The 24,456-nt window shown below is 44.3% G+C and overlaps 1 protein-coding gene across 3 annotated transcripts in view; it reads left to right on the top strand.

The window, feature by feature from the left end:
* Positions 1–24,456, top strand: part of LSAMP (limbic system associated membrane protein) — a 325,690-nt gene that overhangs the window by 132,824 nt on the left and 168,410 nt on the right. For 2 of the 3 annotated variants that reach the window (XM_013950181.2, XM_067301987.1), the window contains exon 2: positions 18,185–18,417. In XM_013950181.2, the coding sequence (XP_013805635.1) occupies positions 18,185–18,417 (233 nt within the window). Of the gene's footprint in view, positions 1–12,553; positions 12,601–18,184; positions 18,418–24,456 lie in introns of those variants that run through there. The other variant, XM_067301979.1, reaches the window with a different exon arrangement.

Below are 24,456 nucleotides of genomic sequence, written 5' to 3'. Positions count from 1 at the left end.
CTGTCCTCCTGTAATTCTAGAACAAGAGGTCACTTGGAGATGCTAATGGTAGCTTAATTTAGTTCACATAAAAGGAGACACTTTTTCACACAGCAGGTAGTCAGTCTGTGAAATCCACACTGCCTCCAGAGGTCAGAGAGTCAAATGTTGCGGAAGGATTTATAAAGTTTCTGGGTAATTTTTTGAACAACAATAACTATTATCACTGAGGATACAGTAGCATCCAGGGGACCCCAGTCAATAGGGGCCCATTGTGCATAGCGCAGTGCCAGCACAAAGCAGGAGCCAGCACTGGCCCCAGTTGCTTAAACCTCAATGGACAAAAAAGCTGTTGTTGCTTTGGTTAGATGCTGATAGGACCAGGGTGAAAGAACCACACCCAGGCTCATGCCATCCGTATTGCCCTTTCAGCATTTAATCCAGATTTTCCTTCTCCCACACTGATTCTGTAACCCCAACTTCAAGATAGCATTAACTTTCCCTTGGTGTCAGACTTAGCTTCATACCCTCTCTTCCCCAAATGCCAAAGAGTATTTGGGCAGATAGCTGTGAGAGCATAACATGAGGGCTCTGCTTCCAAGACAGAAATTGGAGGCATTCACTCTGGTTTTAAAGGGGGGAGGGAGGGGACAGAAAAACTACAAGTGCTGTTATCCTGAAAGAGTTTTCCAGTGATCTGTAGTGCCTGGGTGAAGCTTGGGTGAACTGTCTTGGGGAACAGGGTCACCTGCACTTCTGACCCTTTTCCTGGTTCTCCTGGACATCATGTCTCCAGTCTGGTGGCTTCTCCACTGCCATGATCAGATCTTGGCATACCTCTGCTCTTCCTACATATTGCCTATGGCATTGTAAGCTACTCGGCAAGTCTGACTGGATGTGAGTACTGGTGGATTTTCTCTTTAGGCACCAGTGCCTGTGGATTGTGATGGCATAGAACTGCTATAAACATATGGAGGTGTTTAATCTTACCAGCAGGAATAAACTGTGATAGAATAGGGAAAAAGATTTTCAAAGCCATCCCTGTCTCTATACCCATGTTTGTCTGACCTAGAGTCCTGGAAAGGCTTTTAGCCTTGGAGGTTTTGGACTTGATCTGTTCTTACTATTTTTCTTCCTGTTCATAAATCCAGTTTGAGTCCTGTTGTCCCTTCATTCACGTTTTGACAACTGGGGCTGCCTAGTCTCAGTGGAGAGAGCTTTGCAGGGGAGTGAGCCAATGGTGCCAGTGCCTCTTGCATTGTCTTTAGGGTATTTGCTGCAAGATGGCTATTGGGAATAGGCTTCAGAGTGCATTTCCTAGTAGGTAACTGCTGAATCAACTCAGTAGGTGTACAGTAAAGGTGATCATAATCCACTTGAAGGATGGTCTTCAGAAACTCTCAGAGGCATCTCCCATTCCAGCAGAGTTGCAGCTGCTCTCCAACTATTGCACCTCCTTTTCCCCTTCTCAATGTTTGTTGCTGCCTTGATAGTAGGCTGTGTTTAAGTATGTCAACCTGAGGGGTTTTTTTTCTCTCTATTCTTGTTTCCTGTGTTCCTCTAACAAACAGCTTGAAACAGAACAAACAAGCAAGGCAGGAGTGCTCCAGGCAAAAAGGGTGGTTTTTGTTTGATTTGAATACATACATATTTTTCTTGGTTAAAACTTGTGATATTCATCAAACACATACAGGAAGGCTGTGAATAAGACCTTTCTTCCTCTCTGACACACACATGCACGTACACACACACACACACACACACACAGGCTGTCTCATATGAGAACCTTCTCATTTTCACTCTCGCTGTCTGATTCTTTGCAAAGCACAGTTTCTCTCATATCCTCTCACACATGTTCACTTAGTCTCATCCTCATTCTTGCTCTGTCATGTACACAGAACCATCTCCTCATCTCAATATACCCCAGCTCCTGCGCACTGTCGCAGACAATATACGCACACATGCACAGCCACCTACACGCTCGCAAAGACTTTATTGCCAGGAGCAAAATTGCTCTCAAGTATACTGGTACTGGATATAACTACAGTAGTGATGTGGGTGAGAGGGAAACAAGGGAGGGCTGGGAACTTGTATAGTCTCTCCCCCTTCAGAGACATGAAGCACTAATAAGGCAGAGGGGAGAACGTGGCCCCGAGTCCTCATCCCCTCTGTCACACACATATTATAAGCACAGCATCATTCAGTCACGTCTCCTCACATGCCGACTCTTGCAGCTCTCCCTTAAACTTTCTCAGTCACCCTTCTTCATGCAATCCTTCCCTCTCGTTTATGCCTGTCTGTCAGGTTCTGATTGCATCACTGTCACTGCCGCTATGATATCAGCATTTCCTAACAGGTGTATATGGTTCTGTCACCCCCAGGAAAGCTTTTTAGTATCCCATCTGCCTCTAGATCTGAGCCAAGGTAGCAGTTCTGGAAAGCACAGTTAAATGGTCAAAGCTTGACAATCTCTCATATTTCTGATTGCACAAGATTAAGGTCCCAGTAGGACTGACTGCATGTTTTCAGGATGTCCTGCTTTCAAATGAAGCCTTAGAAACAGTATTTTTTCTTCATGAGGACTAAGATTCTCTACAGTTCTTCAAAAAAAGAAAGAGCACTCTGGCTTTTTCTCTTGTGCCTGTCCAAAGCGCTCTTCCCCTCTTCTTTCGAGGAAGACTATATTTGGCCTCCTGGGGTGGGCTGCTGTACTGAGGGTGCTAATTTTAAAAACAAATTAAATTTCTTGCGCACCTCCAAGCTTCCTGTGTGGCCTGAGGTACCAGCTGCTTTCATTTCCCAGCTGCATTGTGGGAATGGCAATATGACCTCTCCTGACAACGAGAACATATTGGCTGCTATGATGGGGACCATGTAGATGCCTCAAAACAAACAGATTTAGGCCCTTTGTCCACAAAATAGTTGCATGCATCCATATAGGCTGTGAGAGGCTTTGAGACTGCAGAATTCTGCAGAAATTTCAGATCTTCCAATTACTATAACGGTGGCTGGTAACTTTCCAGCAAAGAGATGCTTGAGCATAGTGTTCCCGTGGCTCATGCTGGGCTCAGCCGGTGCTTGTGTTTGAGCTGGAACCAGGCAAGCTAGAAAGTGAAGAGATTATTAACAGGGAGTGCAAGAAAGAGGAAAGGTGTTTAAACAGTTCCAGCTTTGCATGTCTAATTTGGGAGCTACACTTCTGTAGTTCACCAAATCAATACCCAAATCCGATGGCAAACTTTTCAGAAGGATAACTCATTAAGCTTTAGTACACTGTAAGATAAGGACCTTGCTTGCATAAGGCCATCAAGCACTGATATTGACTCTCCAGGACATTTTTAAGGCTATTTATATCACAATAAAGCCATTTTATTAGCATCATCAATCAAGAGAGACCGCATTTTGGCCTGCAAATGATTCTGCTTGAGTTTCTAGAAAGGAGAGGGGTGAGTAATTATGGGATGCATTATCTTCAATCTCATTTGAAATTTCCTAATTGAAACCACATATAAGTGCAGTTTATTGCTTATAAAATAGATGGCAGGGGCATTGCTAATGTAGCTATGGCAAGTAGAAGCTTCCAGTTAACAGAGAGATAGAGACTGTTTTTTCAGTGCTGAGCTGAACTTGGGGTACTCCATATTTGTGGTTCATCCTTGCTGGCAGTGTTGAATGTCTTGAAAGGGCCTGTCTGCTCAAAAAAAAGAGGGGGGCTAGGTTGGCAGGGAGGTGAGTTGCTAATGCAGGGCTGGGGTCTGTGACCAGGTGACTGAGAGCTGGTCACTGAGCCTTGATCAAGAGGTGTAGTAAAGCTTCCCAGCTCAGGGCTTGCATTTGGTTGGAGTCGCTGCTAAGCAGGGGTGTGTGTTTGCAGCTTCCTCTAGGTTCTGGCTAGCCCCCTTGCAGCTTGTCTGCTGTCAGCTCAGTGCATGGGAGTAAGCTTGCAGGAGCAGCAGTTACTCAGGTAAGGAGACTGTAGCTTAACATTGCTTGTGGGGGCCTCTGAGACTGAGTAATGGCAGGGCTTGAAAGCTGTTACAGATATTTGATAATTAATTGGCTGGGAAATCAGTTTATTTTAATGACTCCAGTTAAATAAAGAAGAGAGATAAAAGGACTCTGAGTTCCTGCAGTGCTAAACTACTTTCAGGGACAGAGAAAGCCCATTACATGTCAGCTTTTATGCCAACAGGGGCTTTTAGTTCTTGAGAAGTCTCTTCTGAAAGGTGGTTGAAATTTTTGTCTTCCCTGAATGCCAGCAGTTTGGGTTTAAAACAAGAAAGGATGAAGAGTGGTTTATTACCAAGAATCCATCAGGTGGAGGGGGACAGGGGAGTGGAGCTGCCGCCGCAACCTCATGCTTCACCTCTGGCCAGATACTTACTGCAAAACGATTCCAATTGTGGTTTATCGCCATTTTATATGGCTCTAGTGGGAGCAATGCGTGTAGTTCGGTTAACCTCACTTGTCTTTCTGCGTACTAGCTGATCAGGCACACATACACGCACACATACACAAGGTCTCATCGTAGAGAGAAGTCCTGTAATAGTCTAGCATGAACAAATAATTTAGCTGAGCTTTCTCCCTACCTGTGAATGAAAATGGCCAGGACTTACCCTCTTTTCACAGCTTGAGAATTTCAGCAACCCTGTCAACAAGTTTGAAGACAGAAAGGAACAATAATTGTAAAGTCAGACAGGCACTAGCAAACTACAGCTTCCCAGAGACTCAGCAGTATCTCACTGTGGGGTCTCAGGTTCCCTTGAGTTAGAGGTCTCTTATTTTCATGCTCATTTGATGAGGTGTGATTGTTGTTCAGTGGATACCTTTGTCCTCAAGAAAAAAACAATGTGCACTCAGGTCCTGGCCAAAAAAAGAGAGAAGGTTTGACAGGGGGGTGAGGACAAAGGTCTCAGAGGGTCATGTACTTTGTTTTGAGCTTTGTATGTGTCTATGAGAAGATATTTTGTGTGTGACTGTTCCAAGCCTGTAGGATCATGGATACTCCTCAGGAACAGAACTGAAAGAGAAACCGTAAAATCTATTCTTTGCTGCAGATTGTGCTTTGGATGCTCCCTTTCATCTATAACCAGTGTATTTAGCCCTCAGGGTTGTACAGCAATCTGTGGAAACATGAACAATGTTCCCAGTACAGTCATATTTGTCAGAGTCTGCAAAGAGCCTGCAACACCATCTGTTTTAGCAAGCAGGTAAGGGATTAAGCTGCAGAAGTCATGAGATCCGTGCGATACATGGGGGCAGACCAGACAATCACAGCACAGCTTCCTTTTTTCATAACCTAATAACTTTAATATCCTCTTATTTAGAGTTTGATGTCAAAATTAGCTACTGTTTCATTCCTGTCGCACAAATCCCCAACTGCTGTCACTCCCCCAGTGCTGGTGCTTACCCTGCTGCAAATTCAAATTCATAGCTAGCAAACCCTAAACGTTGTGATAATTAAAAAAAAAAAAAAAGAGAGAGAGAAGCCCTTTAGTCTAGTAGAACTGCAGTAAGACCTCCGTTCTGCTGCCCTGGAGTGCTGCAATATGAGCAGGTTCACAGGAGAACATTGGTCTAGATTGTCCCCCCAAGGATGGGAGGTCTTGTATAAATGTCATGCACTGTACAGACCCTGCGGATATATAGGCACCCATCAGGTGGGCATGATGTCATCTCCCCTGCATGGCTGATGGGAGCCTACCTCTAGCCAAGTGTAAACTCAGCGCAGGCTACAAATCCTCATCTTTAAAACATTCCTTGGATCTGAAACCTCCTGCCAGCTGGAGCTGCTTTTAACTGAGCAGACTGAAGTGCTGTATTTAATGAATTCGTTTAGAGTCTGATGCAAGGAAGCAGAGCTGATTCTCATCTAGTGTAAATCTAGACATGCCCATTTACTTTAGTGGGGCCCTGTTGACCCTTGATTTATGCCAGCTGAAGCTGAGGTTTGGCATCGCTTCATACAGTACTGGACTTCTGGAAATTATTTAAAATAAGTGACCCTCAAGAAGAACAAAATTAGAAAGCCAGCCTTGGACAGCTATGACCCACATCAGAAAGTAAACTAGCAGTTGGATAGTTGTATAGGAAAGAACTTTGTGGGGAAGTGATTTATCGGTACTGTGGATGAACTGTGCTGGGGGGAGAGGTTTAGTTTCGCAGCAAGCTCTTGGGACAGCAGACAGGAATGTCAGACAGTGGATCCAGATAAGAATACCCTGGATAAACACTTCCAGGAGGGTTAAGCAACATTGTCTTAGCTAAGAAATGAAAAGATTTTACATTCAGTGTTCCAGCCAATTTACACAGCTTGTTTTGCTGATGCTAGAAAACTGCAGGTCAAAAGGTACAGAAACAGTCAGAGCAGTCTCTGTGGTGGTGTCTGCCCTTCCTTTGGTAGCTGGGCTGGAGTTCAGGCTCCAATGCACAGAGCCAGGTGATCCTAGCTGGTTGCCTTCAAACTGTGGGCAGGAAGAGCTTGTGTTTCAGCCAGTCCTTTCTTCTTTGTTTGCATGTCCCAGAGCAGATCCCAACTGGAGAGAAGGAAAAAGATGATCTCTCACAGTAGTGGTAACATAGGCATGCCCGGAGGTGGTACCTGGATTTGAGAGACTGTTTTGATTCTTTCTGGAGATACACATAGGACGGTTTATTGGGATGGTGGAAGGACAGTACAGGGTATATACCTGAACTGATAGGTAGGTCCTGCTGTCAAAAGCAGCCAGCCAATATCATCCAGCTGTAAAATTGTTTCATTGTATGACTTTGCACAACCCATTTCTTTCCAGCTCCAACATCTCCTTATGTGTAAAATAGGCACAGTAATACTTCTCCTTTGTAAAGCACAAATGCACCAGTTCCACAGAGCACTTTGGCCCATGACCCTGTGACAAAAACACTACTTGATGTTCAGCATGTGCTGAGTTGCCTTGTTATACCAGGTCCTGCAAGAATCTCAGAGAAAATATAGCTTACGGTATTATTATTAGCAGGATGGCAAGAAGATCAGCTGCAGGAATCTTTTCTGCCCCCCTTTCCAAGGAGTCATATCTTCCTCCCATTCTATTCCTGAACTTGAGATTTTAAGCCAGCTCCTGGCTTTCATGTCAACAGCAGAAACTCTGTCAAATATATCCTGACATTTCTTTTTTTCCACGCTTCCCCTTCTCCTCTGCTATTTATTTATGTATAAACATGTCCTCCTCTGCAAGGTGTATTGGGCATGTGGGGATAAAGGTAAGCTCAGATCAAAGCTCCTGGGAGTTCTCCCTTCCAGCAGTTTCTCTTTTTTACCTTCCCTGCAAGTCTTTTTCAAATGCTTCCTTTCAAAAGGCCTGATGGTGGACAACAATGATGCATTAGTGAGAGGCAAAATTCATCAAAGCTGAAAGGAAAGGAAAGGAAAGGAAAGGAAAGGAAAGGAAAGGAAAGGAAAGGAAAGGAAAGGAAAGGAAAGGAAAGGAGAGTTGAGCATTGCCTGTTTTTTACAGCTTTGCTGTGGTTTCCATGTAAAGGAGTTCTTCAACATGCAAGAGGAATAGAGCATGCAAATTGAAATTTGCAGCATTTTGTTCTATGGTAACAAAACACCTTTCCTAGGAATTATGAGACAGTTTTTCAAAAAGGTGTCACTTCAGGCAGCAAGATCGGTGGGTAGGTGGGTAAAGGAGCTCACTGCACTAAATGCTGTTTTGAAAATTTGGGACCTGGTAGGCCTAAAAGCTGTATGACAAGGTACTGAGAAATATTTAGGAGTATGCAAAGTGAAAACAGCTAAAAGACATTGCTTAGTTTATAAGTAACTTGAGAGAGGAGTTGCGTTTTCTTGATGTATTGCTGAACTCTGTCAGGTAGATGGTAAAAGTAATCAGAGGAGATCATCGTAGTTTGTCTCTCTGCTGTTCTCTGCACAGCTTATACATCTTCTAGTTCTTTGCCCAGCTTTGTTTTAAACATCTGAAACAATAGAGGCTTCCTAACTTTTCTGGGGGGACTCTTCATGAGACTAGCACTTGTAGATGGCAAAAAGTTCTTCCTCAAGTTTGAACAGACTTCTCTTCTTTTTTTTGACCCATTACTCCTCTCTAGAGTCCCACACATCATGCTAAATAATTCTTCTCTTCTCTTGGCGCTTTTAGCTTTCAAAGAGGTATAGCTTGTCAACACGTCGCCTTTAAGTCCTCTCTCAGTCAAGTTATACATATTTAATGTTTTTAAGCTTCCCTTAGATGCTGATCCCTTTCCAGCCCTTGATGGATTTTGTTGTTGCTTGCCTCTGAATTCCCTCCAATTTGCCCATATCATTCTGGTAACAAGGTGCCTGGGATTGACTGCGCTAGTCCAGGTGTGCACAGTATTCAGTAGCAGTCAGTTTGGGGTGGATTTAAAAAGAGAAGCAGCAGAATCTCTCAAAGTGAATCTGCTTCATAGTCTCCTTTCTGAGAGCATAATTTCATGATGGTATTTCAGGACTGGCTTTAGATAAGGAAATGAGAGCATGTGTCTTGCTCAGATGCTGTTCTTTGCTTTCAAGTGGGAGAGAGATGGAAAAGGGGAAGAGGGGTTAAGCTCCTCAAAGGCTTTGTCTACATTAGACTTTTTTCTTCATATTTCCCACTGTTGCTTGCATGGGTGTAGCTCAATCCATGATGGTATTGATGACAGCTCTGGCACAGGCAGGGAACCTAACATGTTTCACTACACATCATCTCTGCAGTCTCTACAAGCCCTGACTCCACCAGCAGTGCTGCAACAGCAGGAGCTGGAGAGGGAAAAAGTTAGGTGTAAATAATAGCTAGAGCTTTAGCACATCAAGGACGTGTCCCTAGTTAAAATGCAGCAGCTGGGAATGAGCAGTCAGGGTGGGCCCACTTTCTCATTCACAGTGAAATGCTACCCTTCATATTCAGCTGGTGGTGGCTTGAGGGCAACATTTGGAAGGGAGGATGGTAGTTTATCTGAGTCTCCTCTGATGCCCTCATAGCCTCAGAAAAGAACAGTAAGTTACATCTTATTTTCCTAAATACTGCTCCCTTTCTGATCTACCTCCCAAAGGAATTTGAAGTGTGATTTCTCCTTGGCACAGCTCCTTCCCCCCTCTCCAGGACAAGGGCTAATGCTTCAGATGTGAGATCTTCTTTTCCCTTTTGGAGAAGGAGAGGTGCAAGGTGAAATGGAAGTTATGTCCACAAAATAGAAAGTGCATTCCTGAGTATCAGGTGGTGTACTACTCCAGTATTGAGAGGAATGATTTCACATAATACATAACACAGGAGATATCTGCCAGTTTCACAGGACGCTTAAATCTGATACACTTTCATGGACTTGTACCAATTGAGGGTTAACCTGTAAAATTCTCAGCCACAAAGTACCACCAAGATGAGGATGTTAATGAATTTAAAAAAAGAAAAAGTGGGGTGGGTGAGAAATGCCTGGGGATAATAAAAGGTAGAATACAAAATGCAATGTGGAAGGCAAGCTGTCATTCGGGGAGGAGGCCAACTTATACTTGCTTGGGGCTAGGTTAATGGGTTTTCTAGGAGTTGTTCCCCCTTTCTTTGAAACATCTGTCACCAGTCATAACAGGATGAACACTGGTTCACGTGGCCCAGTGCTTAGATCCTGTGATACTAATCTACTGCTGCTACCATTCCTGTTTCCTTCCCTAAATATTCAGGTGTGGACATCTAGACACTTAGTTCCTCCTGTCTCCATAGAGAGGTGCTGCCGTTGCAGATGCATTCGTCACTGCCAATACATTGGTCACTTCCCCAGCAGACATTGAAACTGGTGGCCAGCATCTGTCCCTGACAAGCCTTTGATTGTCTATTTGGCTTTATTTTCCCACGTTTCTGTCCCTGTCACAAACCCTCCCAGAGGTGGTACATGGCTTCAGGCCACCTGGCATTCAGCTCTTCCTGACCCAGCAAAGGCTGCTGCCGTTGTTGTGGGCAAGTCTCTTCTTTGCAACAGCACCAGGTCTGTCCATGGGAGCACAGGCTTATTCAGTCATGTGGTGGTGTGGTAGAGCACATATGGCACCCTGTCTTTGGGAAGTGGGCCATGGGACCACGACATCAATCTCAGGGACTATTTTGCAGGCTTGCATGTGCCTCTGTACACATGACTGTGAGAGGGAGAGTTGGTGAACCTCCTTCTCACCTGTTCTCCACACAAACTAAATGAGGCAATACCCCAAAGCTCCAGTTTTAATTACTTCCATCTGAAGTTTGTAATCCCTTTCCCTTAGCAAACCACTGGAGTCCACAAACTGAAAAGTGTTATTTGCATTGCTAGGTTTCTCTTTAGACTCACTGCAATGAGTTAATTTGCAAATCTCCCCCTTGGTTTTGTGACAGCCTCTGGTGATACCTTCTGGATTTTTAGCCTGTGACTGGGGACAAGGAAGGGACACCAGACCACACAAAATGCTTTGAAGCTCCCTCTAGCATCATTTGCCTATTTTCTCATGTTTCTGCACTGTCCCTCTTTAGCACTGGCTCTCTCCTGACCTTCCCTCTCTCTGTTTCTTTCTCTCTCTCCCCCTCTTTCAGAGCTGCCCTTTGCATTACTAATCTGTGGCATTATCTCATTCTCCAGTAGCTGTGCTGGCTGCCTTTATGTTTATTGCCAGCTTTTGCCTCTCCTCCCTCCATCTCCCCCCTGCTCCTGTGATGTAGCATTGCCTTTCTCCATCTACCAAATTGTCTCTCTGCTTTTTATCTGGGTGCTGGAACTCCAGGTGCTATCATTCTCCGCAACAGCACAGAACATTTCAGATTGCCTCTGTGGCTGGATAATTACAGATACAGAGTCACGTGAGCTTTCCAGCCAAACCCTCCCTCCCCTCCTGTCAGAGGAGACCATGTCTCTGAAATACTTTTTTTTTTTTTTTTTTAGAAAAAATCCAAGGAGAAGGTTTGAAAGTAGCTTTTCTGGAATTACTTAGTGGTGACCAGTGAAAGTTATCTACAAGGCAATGGGAGTTTTAACAGAAGAAATAGGTGACCTCCAGCACTGAATTTTGTGAAGGAAAATAAATAGAGTGATAGTCTGTATGGTACCTTATTAGTGCTCTTATTACCATTCTTGGAGTATCCCCTACCAGAAAAAATCACGATGCTACAGGGACTCTTCAGTGACTGCTTGGTCTCAGGTCCAAGAATTCAGCATAAAAGCCAATATCCAGGTCATATAAGAAACTAATTACTTTTGCCTTTCAGTGAACCTCAGTTTCTAAGCAACTGCAGGTGCTTTTTAAATGTCAGCCTGTGTCTTTAATGATGGCAAAAGTCCAGGGTCCTTAGGGTAGGTGCAGTGTAATCAAAAGACAAATAATCTGGCAATGTTCCCCATTGCCATCCTGCATCATCTCTGCTATTCCCTGTGCTTCCCCTTCTGACAGTGCAGTGATGCAGGCACCCATGATGCAGACAGTGTAGTGAGCCATCTGCTCTTGGTTGGACATTTCGCTAGGGCAGTGTGATCAGTAGACATTTTGCTAAGGCAGTGTGATCAGTAGCTGATTAGCATCACCTAATCATTCTGGATCAAGATCAGAGCCAGTTTTCTGGCTGGGCTGAAAAGGGACATTGAGGAGTCCTCGGCTAACCCAAAAGGGAAGCGGAAGCTCATGGTCTGTTTCCTCAGCAACCTCATCCTCCTGTCTGATCTCCGTGCAAGAACCAGGCACAAGCTGTCAGGGCATTTGGCAGCTCTGCAAGCAATAGGCAGACAGCTGTTCTCCCTGGTGGCCCCACACCCCCTCTGCATGCACACATGGAGTGAGTCTCTTCTGATGGGGAACGTGTAATTAGAGATGGTCACTCCAGATACAGCATCACAGTGTGTGCAAGGGTTTCCTGACTATGATGTAAATAAACTGAGGTTTTTTGTTAGATCTGGTGGTATCTAGGCAAACCCAGTGCTGTGGTGATAGGCCTCAGTCTGAGGTCTTTTTTGTACTTCGACATTTTAAACATATTGATATTAATAAGGTACCTCCCCTTGAATGGCTTGTTGGCTGATGTTGTTTACTCAGGTGTACTTATCTCCGGAAAATGAGAAAAGCAATAAATCATGCCAGTGTAAGTCCTCTTATTCTGATATAGTTACATCCCCCCCGGGGGAGTACCAGCTTAACAATTACTGTAATTTGGGGTGTGATTTATGTTTTTTTTCTGTACAAGCAAAAATCCATAGTTACAGAGTCATTTTAACATAAAGAAAACCATCCTCTGACTGAGGGAGATCATGTTCCTCTGCAAGGAAGGAACAGGAAGGAACTTTAGCTTAAATAGCTCTTCTCTCTCCCTGGTGTTTATCCTCCAGCATGTTCACAGAAAGCAATCATATCCCCCTCTCAGCCTTCATTTTGCTGGGCTCAACAAGCCTCTGTAGGTTGGGTTGCAAGTGCTTAATTGCATGTTCATCAGGCTGCTGAGTTTTGGACACAGAATGTCTTATAGAAGAGGCGATCAAAGGGTTAACAGGAAAAGATGATTAAAGGGGAGTGTGGGAATTATGACACCGAGCTATCTCTACAAATGTCCTTTGGAAAAAGAAGCTGGAAAATGCAGTCCAAGCCCACACTATTTATTTATTTTTTCCACAGATGAGGTAAGAGATGTGGTTTTCTGGTAAAGCAGCATGCTGTATTTCATTTAAACCTAGCAGCTCAAGTCTTCTCACAAGCAGGACTGTAGCTGAGAACTGTAGGATTGAATCTGCTGTAAAATAATTTATTTATTTATTTAGAATTGCAACAATAATAATAATAATAATAAAATAATAATAAAAAAACAATTATCCCGGGTTCAAGGCAACCCAATACATGATTGATAATGCTGTAAAATACCTGTAGTGTTAAAGTAATCATTTAAACAGCAACTTCACCAGGTCCTGCAGGGATTCTTTCCTGCCTCTTTATCACTGTAAGCTCTAAATATCATCCACCCCCTTACAAACACTGTATTGAGCTTATGCTGAAGAGACTCCCCCCGCCCGGAAGGCAATAAAAAAAACCCACTCCATCTTTTTAGCCCAAGACCATAACTGCTCAAGCACTTTTTCGAAGATGGGCAGGGAGCCTTCTGGTGTACCCCAGGGCTGCCTCCCCGCCTCCTCCTTGCCTCAGCTCGGATGTCCTCCCAGGAAAGGGCAGGACAGGCTTTGGTCGCAGTTCCCACCTGGCAGGTGATGAATTCAGCCCTGGTAGCCTGTTGTGGCTTTCCAGCCAAATGCCACTTCTCGCCAGTGTGCCCGCCTGCCTGCTGGAGGGAAAGGAGAGCGGGAAGCTTAGGGGCGAGAGCTGCTGAAGTGACAGGAACAACATAAACTGCTGCAAGCGCTACAACAACATGCTGGGAAAATAATGCACTGCACGCCACTGTCTCGGCGGGAGGAGAAGCAGCAAACACCAGTGCTGAGGCGAGGAGTTGAGCACGAAGGCAGGGGGAAGGGAGCAATGCAGAGAGGCGGGAAAACCACCAGGCTTGGGATTCACTGTGAGAGGAAACTGCTGGAGGTTGCCTTCCTCAGATCAGGATGCTCCTGTCAGCAGGGGCCATGCCTGCCCTGTTGTGGGTGCAGAAGCCTCGCTCTCCTTTCCTTGGTTCACTTTCTCCGTTGTCAGTAGAAATTGGTGAGGCGGGGGAAAGGAGAAGTTGCATGGATAGATAGGCCTATGATGAAATCAGGATTTTATATGGACAAAAGCGTTCCAGCATCAGTTGTAGCGACTTTGTTAAATTCTTGCGGGGCATGCTGGTGCTGGGCTTTGCTTCAGGCGCAGCGGAGTAACAATATGCCTCAGTCTAGGGCACGGCACCATTTTAACATGACATCAGCATCCAGTGACTCAAGTGTTGGAGTGGGCCGTTGTAACACAATGACTATTTGTCCTGAGGCGTGGACCTCCACACGGAAGGATCTTTCGCTGTTGAGCGTTAATTACTTTCCTAACAGTGCTGCAATATGGAACTGGTCCTGGCTGTGCAAATAAATATCTGCAGTCAGTAACAAAGGAGCAGACTTTCCTCTGGAGAAAGTGAGCTGGGTAGGATTTTCTTTGCCTGATGTATTTAGCTTTTTCTGTAGCACTCCTCACTCACATTAGAGGTGATAGTTCTTGCTGAAGATCATGTTGCGAAAGCATCATTCCTTCCCCTTTCTCCTGTGAAATGTCTCAGGATCATTTTTTGCATTTTGCATGTGGGAAAACTGAGGCAGAGAGAAGGGTGTGAGATTTTCCTAGGTTTATTTCTCCAATTCTAGTTTCCAGTTACCATCTCCTGGCTGGTTCTTATGTGACTTAACCACTGTGTAAGAACTGGAAACACATCCATAGCAGCTTAAAAATGATGCAGTAACTAAGTATCTTAAAGCTGCCAAACTTCACTATGTTTGTTCATGAGAGGGCAAAGGAGGCTAAAGGCGCATGGCAGTAAGATTTTTTTTCCTTATGTGTCTTTGGTTTAAATTGTTGCTCATGTCAGCAGTGAACTGAAGTCATTGTTCTGGAGTCTCTGCAGTGATTCACATCCATGGTATGACCATCACCACTTGTTGGTCCTCTCGTTAGCTGTATCAACAGATGTAAAGAAGTTAGACCTGAAACCATAAGGAAAAGCCAAATGAATGGATCACAAATACTTTATTAGCATTCACTGACACTGGTAGCAATGCTTTCAATAAGCCTAATGAAAAGCATTTGACTATCTCTGTGAACTTGATTATTGATTATTAGTGAATGGTAAGAGTCATTTGATATCTTGCAGATGCCATGGTGCTATTGCATTGCAGTTAAAATGTCAGTTAACATGCTATTTAATATTCTATTAGTATTGAATTAGCACTTATTACAGCTGTGAAAATCATAAATCCTTATTAAAGAGTGATACATAAGGCTGGATGGCATTGCTGGCAGACTAAGAGGGTGCGGGTATACAGATGGACATACTGAGATACATCATCCACTTTGAGGTATGTTCAGAGCGCGTCAGGGCTTGGAATTTCCACATTTGTACATTGATTTTCTCTGACAGTTTTAGAGGAACAGATAGGCTGTACAGAGCAGCTCAAATCCATTTCACTTGCTCTTCCAATTTCCCTTCTCTCCCTCTCCTTCTCTCTCCCTCTCACTTTATTTTGATAGTACCTGCTAACTTATTTCAGGGACACTTGCAAGGTTGTCTGATTGTAGCTATTGACCAATGTCCTGGGGATGACCTCCAGGAGTAATCAGCATAAGACAGGCTACGGCACGCTTTTCATCTTCCATGGGACAGCATTTCTTGAGGTAATGCTTTTCCTTCTCCTCTCAGCTGAAGAGGAAGGCCACTAGTTAATGACAGGCAAAAGCCCAGCTAGATTCCCCATTTGTTGCAAATGGATGGTAGCGTTTATTTTCCTGTGCCACGGTTTGGTGTCTGATCAAGGCCCTGTGGGGAAATGGCTTTAGGGAAATTACAATGATGAATGTTTTGTCTGTGGTAATCCAGGCTGACAGGCAAAGTCAGAAGTTGCCCGATGTAGGCACAGAGGCGCAGTTCTGTTTGTGGAGGGAGCAAGGGTCCCCGGGTGAGTGTCCCCTTGGGAGCGGGAGGCCGAGTCTTGCTCCAGCAAGACTGCTGAGCTGTTACCGACCCGAGGGAAGTTGCAAGGGCATCACTGTGCAATGTCACAAGGCGTGCCACAGAAATCGTGTGTCTAGCTCCAAGCAGAGGGGCATGACTGCCGGCTGTGGGGCAGAAGCACAGACTGCTGCGCTGTGTCGTGTAGTAACGCTAATGTAGGTCCAGAGAAGAGCATGGCTGTGTTGGTGCAGTGCGGTGGAGCTATGATACTCAGCTAGCTGGTGCCCAGCAGCACTGATAGGTATGCCAGGGGATTTTCAGAAGTGACTAAGAAACTTCAGCTCCCACTGACTTCAGCTTCAGCTGTTAATCTGCTTAGCTGCTCACCACCATCCCCCTCAAGATTTTCATAAATTCAAAATGTGTGGAGAGGGGTTTTAAGTACCTTTAAAAAAGATCGAACCGTTTGATTCTCTGTGCTGTTACAAGTCTACATAGAAATGTGTGTGAGAAGCCTGGTGATCCCAAGGCAGAGGGCACTGGGGACAGTCTGGGTGTCCCTAGAAATGTGTGTGAGAAGCCTGGTGATCCCAAGGCAGAGGGCACTGGGGACAGTCTGGGTGTCCCTAGACAGCCAGTGCACTCCCAACTCTTGGGCGCAGTGCCCTCCTGGGGTCACTGCTTTCTGCCCCCTTGCTGGTGATTCCTGTCCTGAACCGACACTGCCAGGTGCCCCAGGAGCCGAAGCCATGGAGCTGCTTTCTGTACATAAATGGCTGCTCACTGATTCCCCTGCCCCTTTCTTTTTCTGAAGAACAGCTTTTTAAAAACAAAAAATAAATCACAGCTGTAAACTCACCTTAGGGCAAATGCTTATCTGGCTGGAAGAATGAGTTCTGACTTGAGGAGTGAACCCACACTAGCCTCGCTTGGCTGGCAGGCAGTTGTGCTGCCTGGGGTCTTTGGGGCTGCTCTCTAAAGCAAATGTTTGTTAAATCAGAGAGACCTGCTTCTAGCTTGGCCAGCAGCATGGTGTGCCTCCCATCTACTCCCACACAGCTTGGCTTTTCTCCTGCCCACAAGTAACCCCAGAACAGCTCAGACAGCTTCCATGGGCATATTTGCTAGGGAGGAGGTGAGAGGTGCAGGCTGTGCTGGACAGGTCATGGTTCATGGGATGGCAGCTGCAGCGCAGCGTGAATGAACTGCATTCAACCAGAGGAACTTGGAAAATGTCTGACCTGTGCTAAGAGGCTGTATGAAAGCCTACTGTCAAATATTTGCTTTATCTTTAAGCTGTAATCTTTATCCTCTCTCTTTTATCTCACGAATACAACATGTGTGTGAATAGTGCTGGGGAGAGGTGGGTTATTTGGATTCCTGGAGGCAGTGGGCAGAGCTCTGAGAGGTGAATGAGCAACAGCTCTGGAAACTGAACTTCTTCATTTATCTGCCGAACAAACATGGCATGGGCTGCTGCAGGGCAAACCCTATCAGCCTGTCTAAGCTTAGTCCTGGTAGGTACAGCTGCCAGGGTGAGAGAGGAGTTGTGTACCCATATCTTGTTCAGCACTGGACCTCTCAAATGAGACACAGCAGAGAATGAGCAGCAAGTGCCTCCTCATTTGCTTCTTTCCATCTCTTCTGTGCAAACCATGTTCTGGATTGGAAAGTAGTACAGAGCAGGTGCCTGCACCAAAAATGCATTTGTCTTTGCAGCACCTTCTCCCCTTTCTGTCAAAGAGCAAAATCTTTGTCATGCGGTGGCAGTAGTGTTAGTCTGTCCTCCCCCTTGCAGCTGTTGGCAATGGCTGGCGATGGGGCTATGCAAGGTGTTGATCCTGCTGCCACTCCTCTGCCTGCCATGCTGAGCTGCCGTTCATCCTCTCCCATCTCACCTGTGATGTTCACAGCATGCTGCATGTGTCACAGGGATGGGAGTGACATCCCTGCAACCTTTTGCTTTCAGCATAAAATCTGCACTTGCCTGCACAAGTAGACAGATGTGCATCAGCAAGGGTAGGTGTGCTGTGGGCAAGGTATTTCTGGATGGGGACCCAGAATGGCTTTCCATAAAGACATTTTTTGTCAAGGTGGCAGAGGGGGTGGCTACACCTTAATTCCCCTTGTGCCACTGAAAATGAGGGATGGAGCAGCTGCGCCCTGAGCTGACAAAGCCAGAGCCCTGAACTTTTACCCTCCTGGCTGGCAGGTGACTGGGAATATAACCCTCTTGTGTACTTAAGTTATGAAGGTGAGGGGAAGGCATGGGAAAAAATCGATCTTATCTTTTCTATTGACAGAGCTAGAAGGGATTTGGTGACCAGGACGCAAACTTTTGTGGCCTTCCCAATGTCATTTTTGGCACAGGTGTGGGCCACAGACAAAACAAGGAGAGAACAGGAGTCAGGATCTCTGCCCCAAATCCCAAATATTCATGAAGCCCTTTAAAGAATCATTGCAAAATATGTGGCCATGGGCCAGTGATGGTGAGAAGGTGCTGTGGTTCACTGGCAAGGCAGGAGTGTGCTGTGGAGTTCTTGAGCAAAGAGGTAAAAGGGAAGGGACAAAATGGAGATGATAGAGATGTTTGCTAATCTCCCACTTGCTTTTCTCACCCTCTCCAGGTGTTATGTAGAAGACAGAAGCTCCAAGGTAGCCTGGTTAAACCGTTCTGGCATCATTTTTGCTGGAGAGGACAAGTGGTCCCTGGACCCTCGAGTAGAGCTGGAGAAAAGAAACCCACTGGAATACAGCCTGCGGATCCAGAAAGTGGATGTCTACGATGAGGGATCCTATACATGCTCAGTGCAGACACTGCATCACCCCAAGACTTCCCAGGTTTACTTGATCGTACAAGGTAAGGAGCATGCCTGGAAAGAGAGCAAAGAGTGAAAGAAGCAGTGGGTGGAGTGATTTGTACCTTTTTGGAAGAAGGCTAGAGGAGAGAGTAGAGAAACCACTGAGTCAGTAGCCTGTGGACCTTGCAATAGTAACCAAGGGTGAGCAATAGTTTACAGCAGAAGCCAACAGGCCTGTGCCCTTCCACTATGACATGGCATAGCGTTAAGCTGCTGTCGGTCTGTCCTTTCCAAGGCAGTCAGGGAGCAGGAAACGCTGGTGATGCCAAGGCATGTTCTAGACCAGTGCAGACCTGGTCCTGGCTCTGGTTATGCTGGCGCTGAGAGAAAAGCATTTGTTTGTAATGGCACTTGTCAGAACATCTTGCTCGCCTAATCTCTTCCCAGACAGCTCTCTGGTTTCTTTGCCTCCTCCTTTCTCAGGTCTCCTTCCTTTTTTCTTCTATCAACAAGATACTGTGCTGTGTTTTTTGGCCTTCCTTTGTCAATTCTTTGCAAGGCTGGAAAATTAATTTTCCTAGATGTTTTTCTGTGCTAGGTCATTGGTTTGCAGGGTCACCAAGCCTGTGTGAAACCTGGTACCTAAGGTATCTGCCACAGACCTTATGTTGCCTTCACCTTTTTTAGCTATTCTCCTCCTGTGTGTGTTATAGGGAAGTGGAAACCTGGCAGTTTGGACTAGCGTTGTCCAATCTGTCTGCCTGCTTTCATGGTTTAATAGAGAGCAAACACATTAGCAGAGTTCACCAATTACTGTTAAGGGCATTAGGAGGTTTACTTGTTTCATCTTGTCCAGACCAGAATACCAAACAAGAGAGTTTACTTTTTTTTTTTTTTAATCGTCACAAAATTCTCTCTATCTGCCTATTTACATATAATATTTATGGAGCAGATTAAATATATATATATATACAAATGTGCTTGATATATATTATAGGTCTGTTCAGCTTCTGTGTTATCATTCAGAGAGAAGTTTGTTATTTCTCCTGATTTTTCTAGTAACCCAAAATGTTACGGATTTTATTTCCCACCGCAAATGTTTGAATTGCTCTAGACGTAAAAGCATGCGTGCATGCATGAATGCACTCTTCCTCTTGCTGGTATTACTTGCCAAGCTCAGAGCTAACTAGCACACTAAGTGTTTATCTGCAAGGTAAGGTCTGGGTCTATGTTCAGAGGTGATGCTTTACATGTGAGTGTAGTGAGACATAGGGCTCCAAATTTGTCTTTGCACAGAAAATCCTCCTCCAGCCATGGGAAGAACAGTGCACTCCAGCATGCAGAGCAGGTCTCCAGGCTTGTTTGAGTGTTTGCTGGGACAGGCCCGACGCAAAATGCACTCACAGAGCCCAGGAGCTGTACCCTACCTCACTGCTTGCTAGAGCTGCACATAGCTAACCAGCTGTAGATGGTTTATTGCTGGTGAAATCCAACAGCACACAATTTCTATTTACCTGTCGAGGAAAATATAGCTACAAATGAATTTTAGAGCCACACAATGTATTATTAATTTTATTTGTGCTTATTAGATATAGATCTAAGCAGCAAAATTGAGTTCTCTATCTTAGCTTTCACCCAAATGTGTGGGTGTCCAGCTCTGAACTATGGTCATCTCTCTGAGGATGAGAACATTCAGGTTTTGGCACATCTAAACTCAGGCTGCCAGTTGACAATGCATCTCTGGATAATGTTTGTTTAATACCTGCCACAGTTTTACTGTAAGACCCACACAATATTGTGCCTACTTTTAAAGCCCCGGCTTCCAGAGTTCTGTGATTAGGTGAGACTTTTAGTTTTGTTTTTTGTAACAGTAAGTTTGGTCTATTTTTTAAGTAAAATATAAATTAAAAATTCCTTACAATTTGGAAGAGTTAAACTCACCATTTTAAAACATGTTTTTATTAATTTAAATCTAATAAATAATTCATTTTAAATAATCTTAACTAATAAAACTAATTTATTGAAAACTAGTAAATGTTGCAGATTATCCCTTTTCTCTCTCAGTAGCATTTTCTTATATCGATTATTATTATTCTCAGATTTGCAGGTTGTCTGCCTGATTAATAGGGTGCTGCTAGTACCATGTGTAAGGATTTTCAATATTGAGTTGTGCTAAGCTGTTTGGTTTTATTTATTTAATGTGATTTATTTACTTTTCTTGTTACTGTGTGCGTATATTTAAAACCATTGGCTGTGTGAAACTCTAGACATCCCTAACAGCTAATTAAAAATAAATAAATGAAACAAAATACAGTTCTTGAAAAGTTAAATAGCAGGGTGGTCAAATGATTTACACAGTAACCTGGGACAGGAGGATCCCTAGCATGACTCCTAGTGTTTCTCTCTGAATAGGCCCAGGGAAACTGAAACAAGCCCAGGGTAAGAGATCTCCTTGCTAGCTTTGAGCACACTGGTGATGCCTGTATGTGTCACTGAAACATCCCACCATGATACTTGCTCAAGTGTGGAGGCAATAAGCTGCCTTAGCTCTGTGCCCATACTTTCAGTTCTGCTCAGTTAGTGCTCTCATGGATATCTCTGCTCCCCACTGCGCTGTATACCAAAGACAGGTCCTTAATTTCCCCCAGTTCAGCTCCCCCATTTATATAGTCTCTGTGAAAAAACATCCTTATTATCCCAAGACACCAGTAGAATAACTGTAACAGAGACTGAGAGGTAGGCAGATACTTGGGTGGTGCGGTAGCCACTGTAACGAGAAAAGTCCCCTCCCATGTCCAAATTGCCAGCTGAAATAGATGGACTTTGCTGCATCCTAAAGATTCACTGAGTTTAGATTGTTGCAGGTTAATGGAGTTGGATTCCAGTAGCAGATCCCTGCCTCCCTCTAGAATATCAGCCTTCTCTGGGATGAGCTCTGCTCTGTGAAAGCAACTGGCCAGAGCTGCAGCAATAAGTCACAGGAAGAGAGAGGTCACTCCTCATAGACCTGCCCATGTCATTTAGTACTTTCAAGGGTAGAGCCAGTTCTGCCTTGTCTGCCAGCACCAGTCTCTGTGCAGCAGGCTGCTCAGCCAGCTCCTCTTAAGTGTCTGTGTTAACTGATAGGATAACTCTCAGCTGGAGCATATTGCAGAGGTCTAAAAGAGGGATAGCGAAAGAACACTTAAGAAGGGCCACAACCTCCTAGCTAGCTAAAAGTGGAGAAAGCCTTTTTGTTAGTATTGCCATAAGATTATCCAGTACTTCACAAGTTTTCCTTCCCTTTCAAACTCAAACACGACTCTACTGGTAGAAGTAGGTACACACTGCAATAGATTCTGTCTCTCTGACCCAAGTGGCCAGCACTGCTTCCAGTGAGGGCTGAACTGGAGGCAGCTGTCTCAACCCAACTCACTCACCACCAGATGCCAGTACCGTACTCTCTGCATTGAGGTGAACATAGAAAGAGAAAGCTCTCAGTTGTTACCTCACCCAAAGCATTTGTAATGCCTCAGTTGGGTTATAACAGCTACTGGTGACACTTTCTATTTGCTACCCAAGACATTTCTGTTGGTGTCTAAGCAGAAGAGCAAAGAGCTGGAAGGACCCACAAGAGGTTATCTAGTCCTTCCTCATGAGCTGAGACAATATCAACTCTATGGTGTCTGTACCTATAAGGTATTTTTGAAGAGATTCTGCTGCCTGTGTAGCCAGTGCATGGCCATTATTTCACTTGCTTTGCATTTGGAAAGCATTTATTAACATATGACCAAAATTGATTTTACTACCAATTATTTCTGGTCCTTCTGAGAGGCAAATGGTGTTTAATTGATCCTCCACTTCCTCATAACTACCTTTTACCTATTAGGAGCCCATTACCATGAGGTGCGTTTTCCCATGGTGTCCTAGACCTCTCTACTCCAGCTTAACAGGCCAAGGTTCACCAAGTTGTTCTTGCAAGTTATATTTTCCAACCATTGTGTCGTATTTGTTTCACTGCTCTCTGATTTGTCCACACCTTTCCTTAAATATACTGTCCAAAATTGAACACAAGTTTAACTTGAGGACTCAGCAGTGCAGACAAAAGTCAGATAAGTACCTGCTGTGTTTTGCATATGCTTCAGTTAACAAGCTCCAGAATGAGATGAGATATACCTTTTTTCTTTTTTTCTTTTTTTCTTTTTTTTTATAAGAGCACCTCATTGCTTTCTCTTACTTAGTCTCTTTGCTGCTCTCTAGCTCTCAGGTACTGATCTGCAGCACAGCTGACTTGGTGTTCATTCCCCACTTTTGTATTTGAGCATTGATTTGGGGTTTTTTCCTCCTTTCTGTGTGTAGTGTTTTATACTCGCTATTGTTGGATTCCATCTATTTGATTTCTCCATAGAGACCAGTTCTGCAGTTTACCAAGAGCATTTTGAATTCTGATCCTGGTCTCCAAAGCACTTGCAACTGCTCCCGGCTTGATGCCATCAACAAAAGTTACATGCCTTCTTTTTACTCCATCATGGAGATATTAAAGTATTGAAAAGATCAGGGCACAAAACCAGACTGCGGTAGCAACCCACAAAGATCTCCATCCCTAGTGGGTAGTGACCCACTGATAGCAGCTCTTCGAAGCATCCTAATGGTGATTTAACACCCACCATATTTTCTTAGCTTGTGTAGGAGACTGTCAAGCCTTTTGGAAGTCAAGATTTGTTACATCATCACATATACTGCTCCCACTTAAACCACTGTGCCAGATATCCTATTAAAAAAAAAAGAAAATTAGATTGAGGTGACATATGTGCTTGCCAAAAGTACATTGGGTATTTTTCCTTTACTGTATTATTATCCTCTAGGTTTTTATAAATGGAATGTTTAATCATTCCAGTATGTTCAGTAACTTGTTCCAGGAGCCGTAAGGGGATCTGGTGGCTGCCCCGTTCCCAGCATTATCTTGTATTCTTGTTCTTTTAGGGCTATATCCTTAGGCCCTTCTCAGACATTAGTGTCAGTGGAGAAATTCCTGTAGTCCTTACTTATCTCATCAGAGTCACAGGCACAAAGGCACAAAGATGTTAAGCATGGGACTTAAAAATTTTGGCAATAAAGACTTAGGCCTCTCCAACTCAAGCTAAGAGAATAACTTTTTCAACTAGGAGAAGGCAGAGGATGGCTGTTCTTTCTGGTCAAAACTGGGACAAGAAAGAGCTATAACATTGCCACAGACTACCCAATAACTAAAGCATTCAGCTGAGGTATGGAGGACTCAAGTTCTCATTTTTGCTCAGATCCTGGGACACCTGCACATTGACTAGAATTTCTTCACATTCCCAGTTTTTGGCTGTTCAAAGGACGTGGGATCTCCCTTGTTTTAATGTTTATTTCAAGAAAAAAAAATCAAAAGGGCTTTGACATTCCTGTGCAAAACAAAAACAAATTTGGAAACTTCAGCAGCAAATTTTCACAAAGAGGAATTCTTATTTACTGCCCAGCCCTAATCACAAGCTCAAAGTCAATGTATAGCAGCTAAAGGCCAAATCCTACAGTTTTCTTTCAAACTGATTGGCATTAGTTGGTGAAAAGGACCACAGAGTGTAGATTTTCTCCATTACGCATTGCCTTTGTAGAGCTTCTTGCTTACAAAGATTCAGAATGACTGTGCATTGTTTCAGAGTGGTATAAAGATGTATTTGTTTTTGCTGAGATTTAACCATTTAATATTTATGATTAACTCTATGTGATGGATTAGCTGTTCCCCTTCTTTCTGCCCACTCCCCTGAAATTAAACAGCTTTGTGCTAGTGACTGGTAAAGCACTGCAAGGCAAAATCCTTCACCCACTAAGGCAGCAGAAGCCAGCCAGGCTTCCCGTGTGTGAACATGGCTGTGCCCGTGAGCCCCAGTCTTGACTCTGAAAGATCCACATCTACCTACAGCTGAGGAAGAGGGTGTTTTCCACCATCCACTCAGCCCTTGTCGTCATTACTGAGGACAGTGATAGGGAAAAATTATGATTTAGACATTGGTACTGTGAGAAGGGTCTCTGCATAGAAGTGGAGCAAGGCACACTAGCTTATTTTAGAGGAGCCTGAAGTCAGACATGAGGTGACG

Source organism: Apteryx mantelli, chromosome 1 (assembly GCF_036417845.1).
Source record: "Apteryx mantelli isolate bAptMan1 chromosome 1, bAptMan1.hap1, whole genome shotgun sequence".
Classification (NCBI taxonomy): domain Eukaryota; kingdom Metazoa; phylum Chordata; class Aves; order Apterygiformes; family Apterygidae; genus Apteryx; species Apteryx mantelli.
Note: the sequence above shows the minus strand (reverse complement) of the source record. Positions and strands in the feature narration are given on the sequence as shown.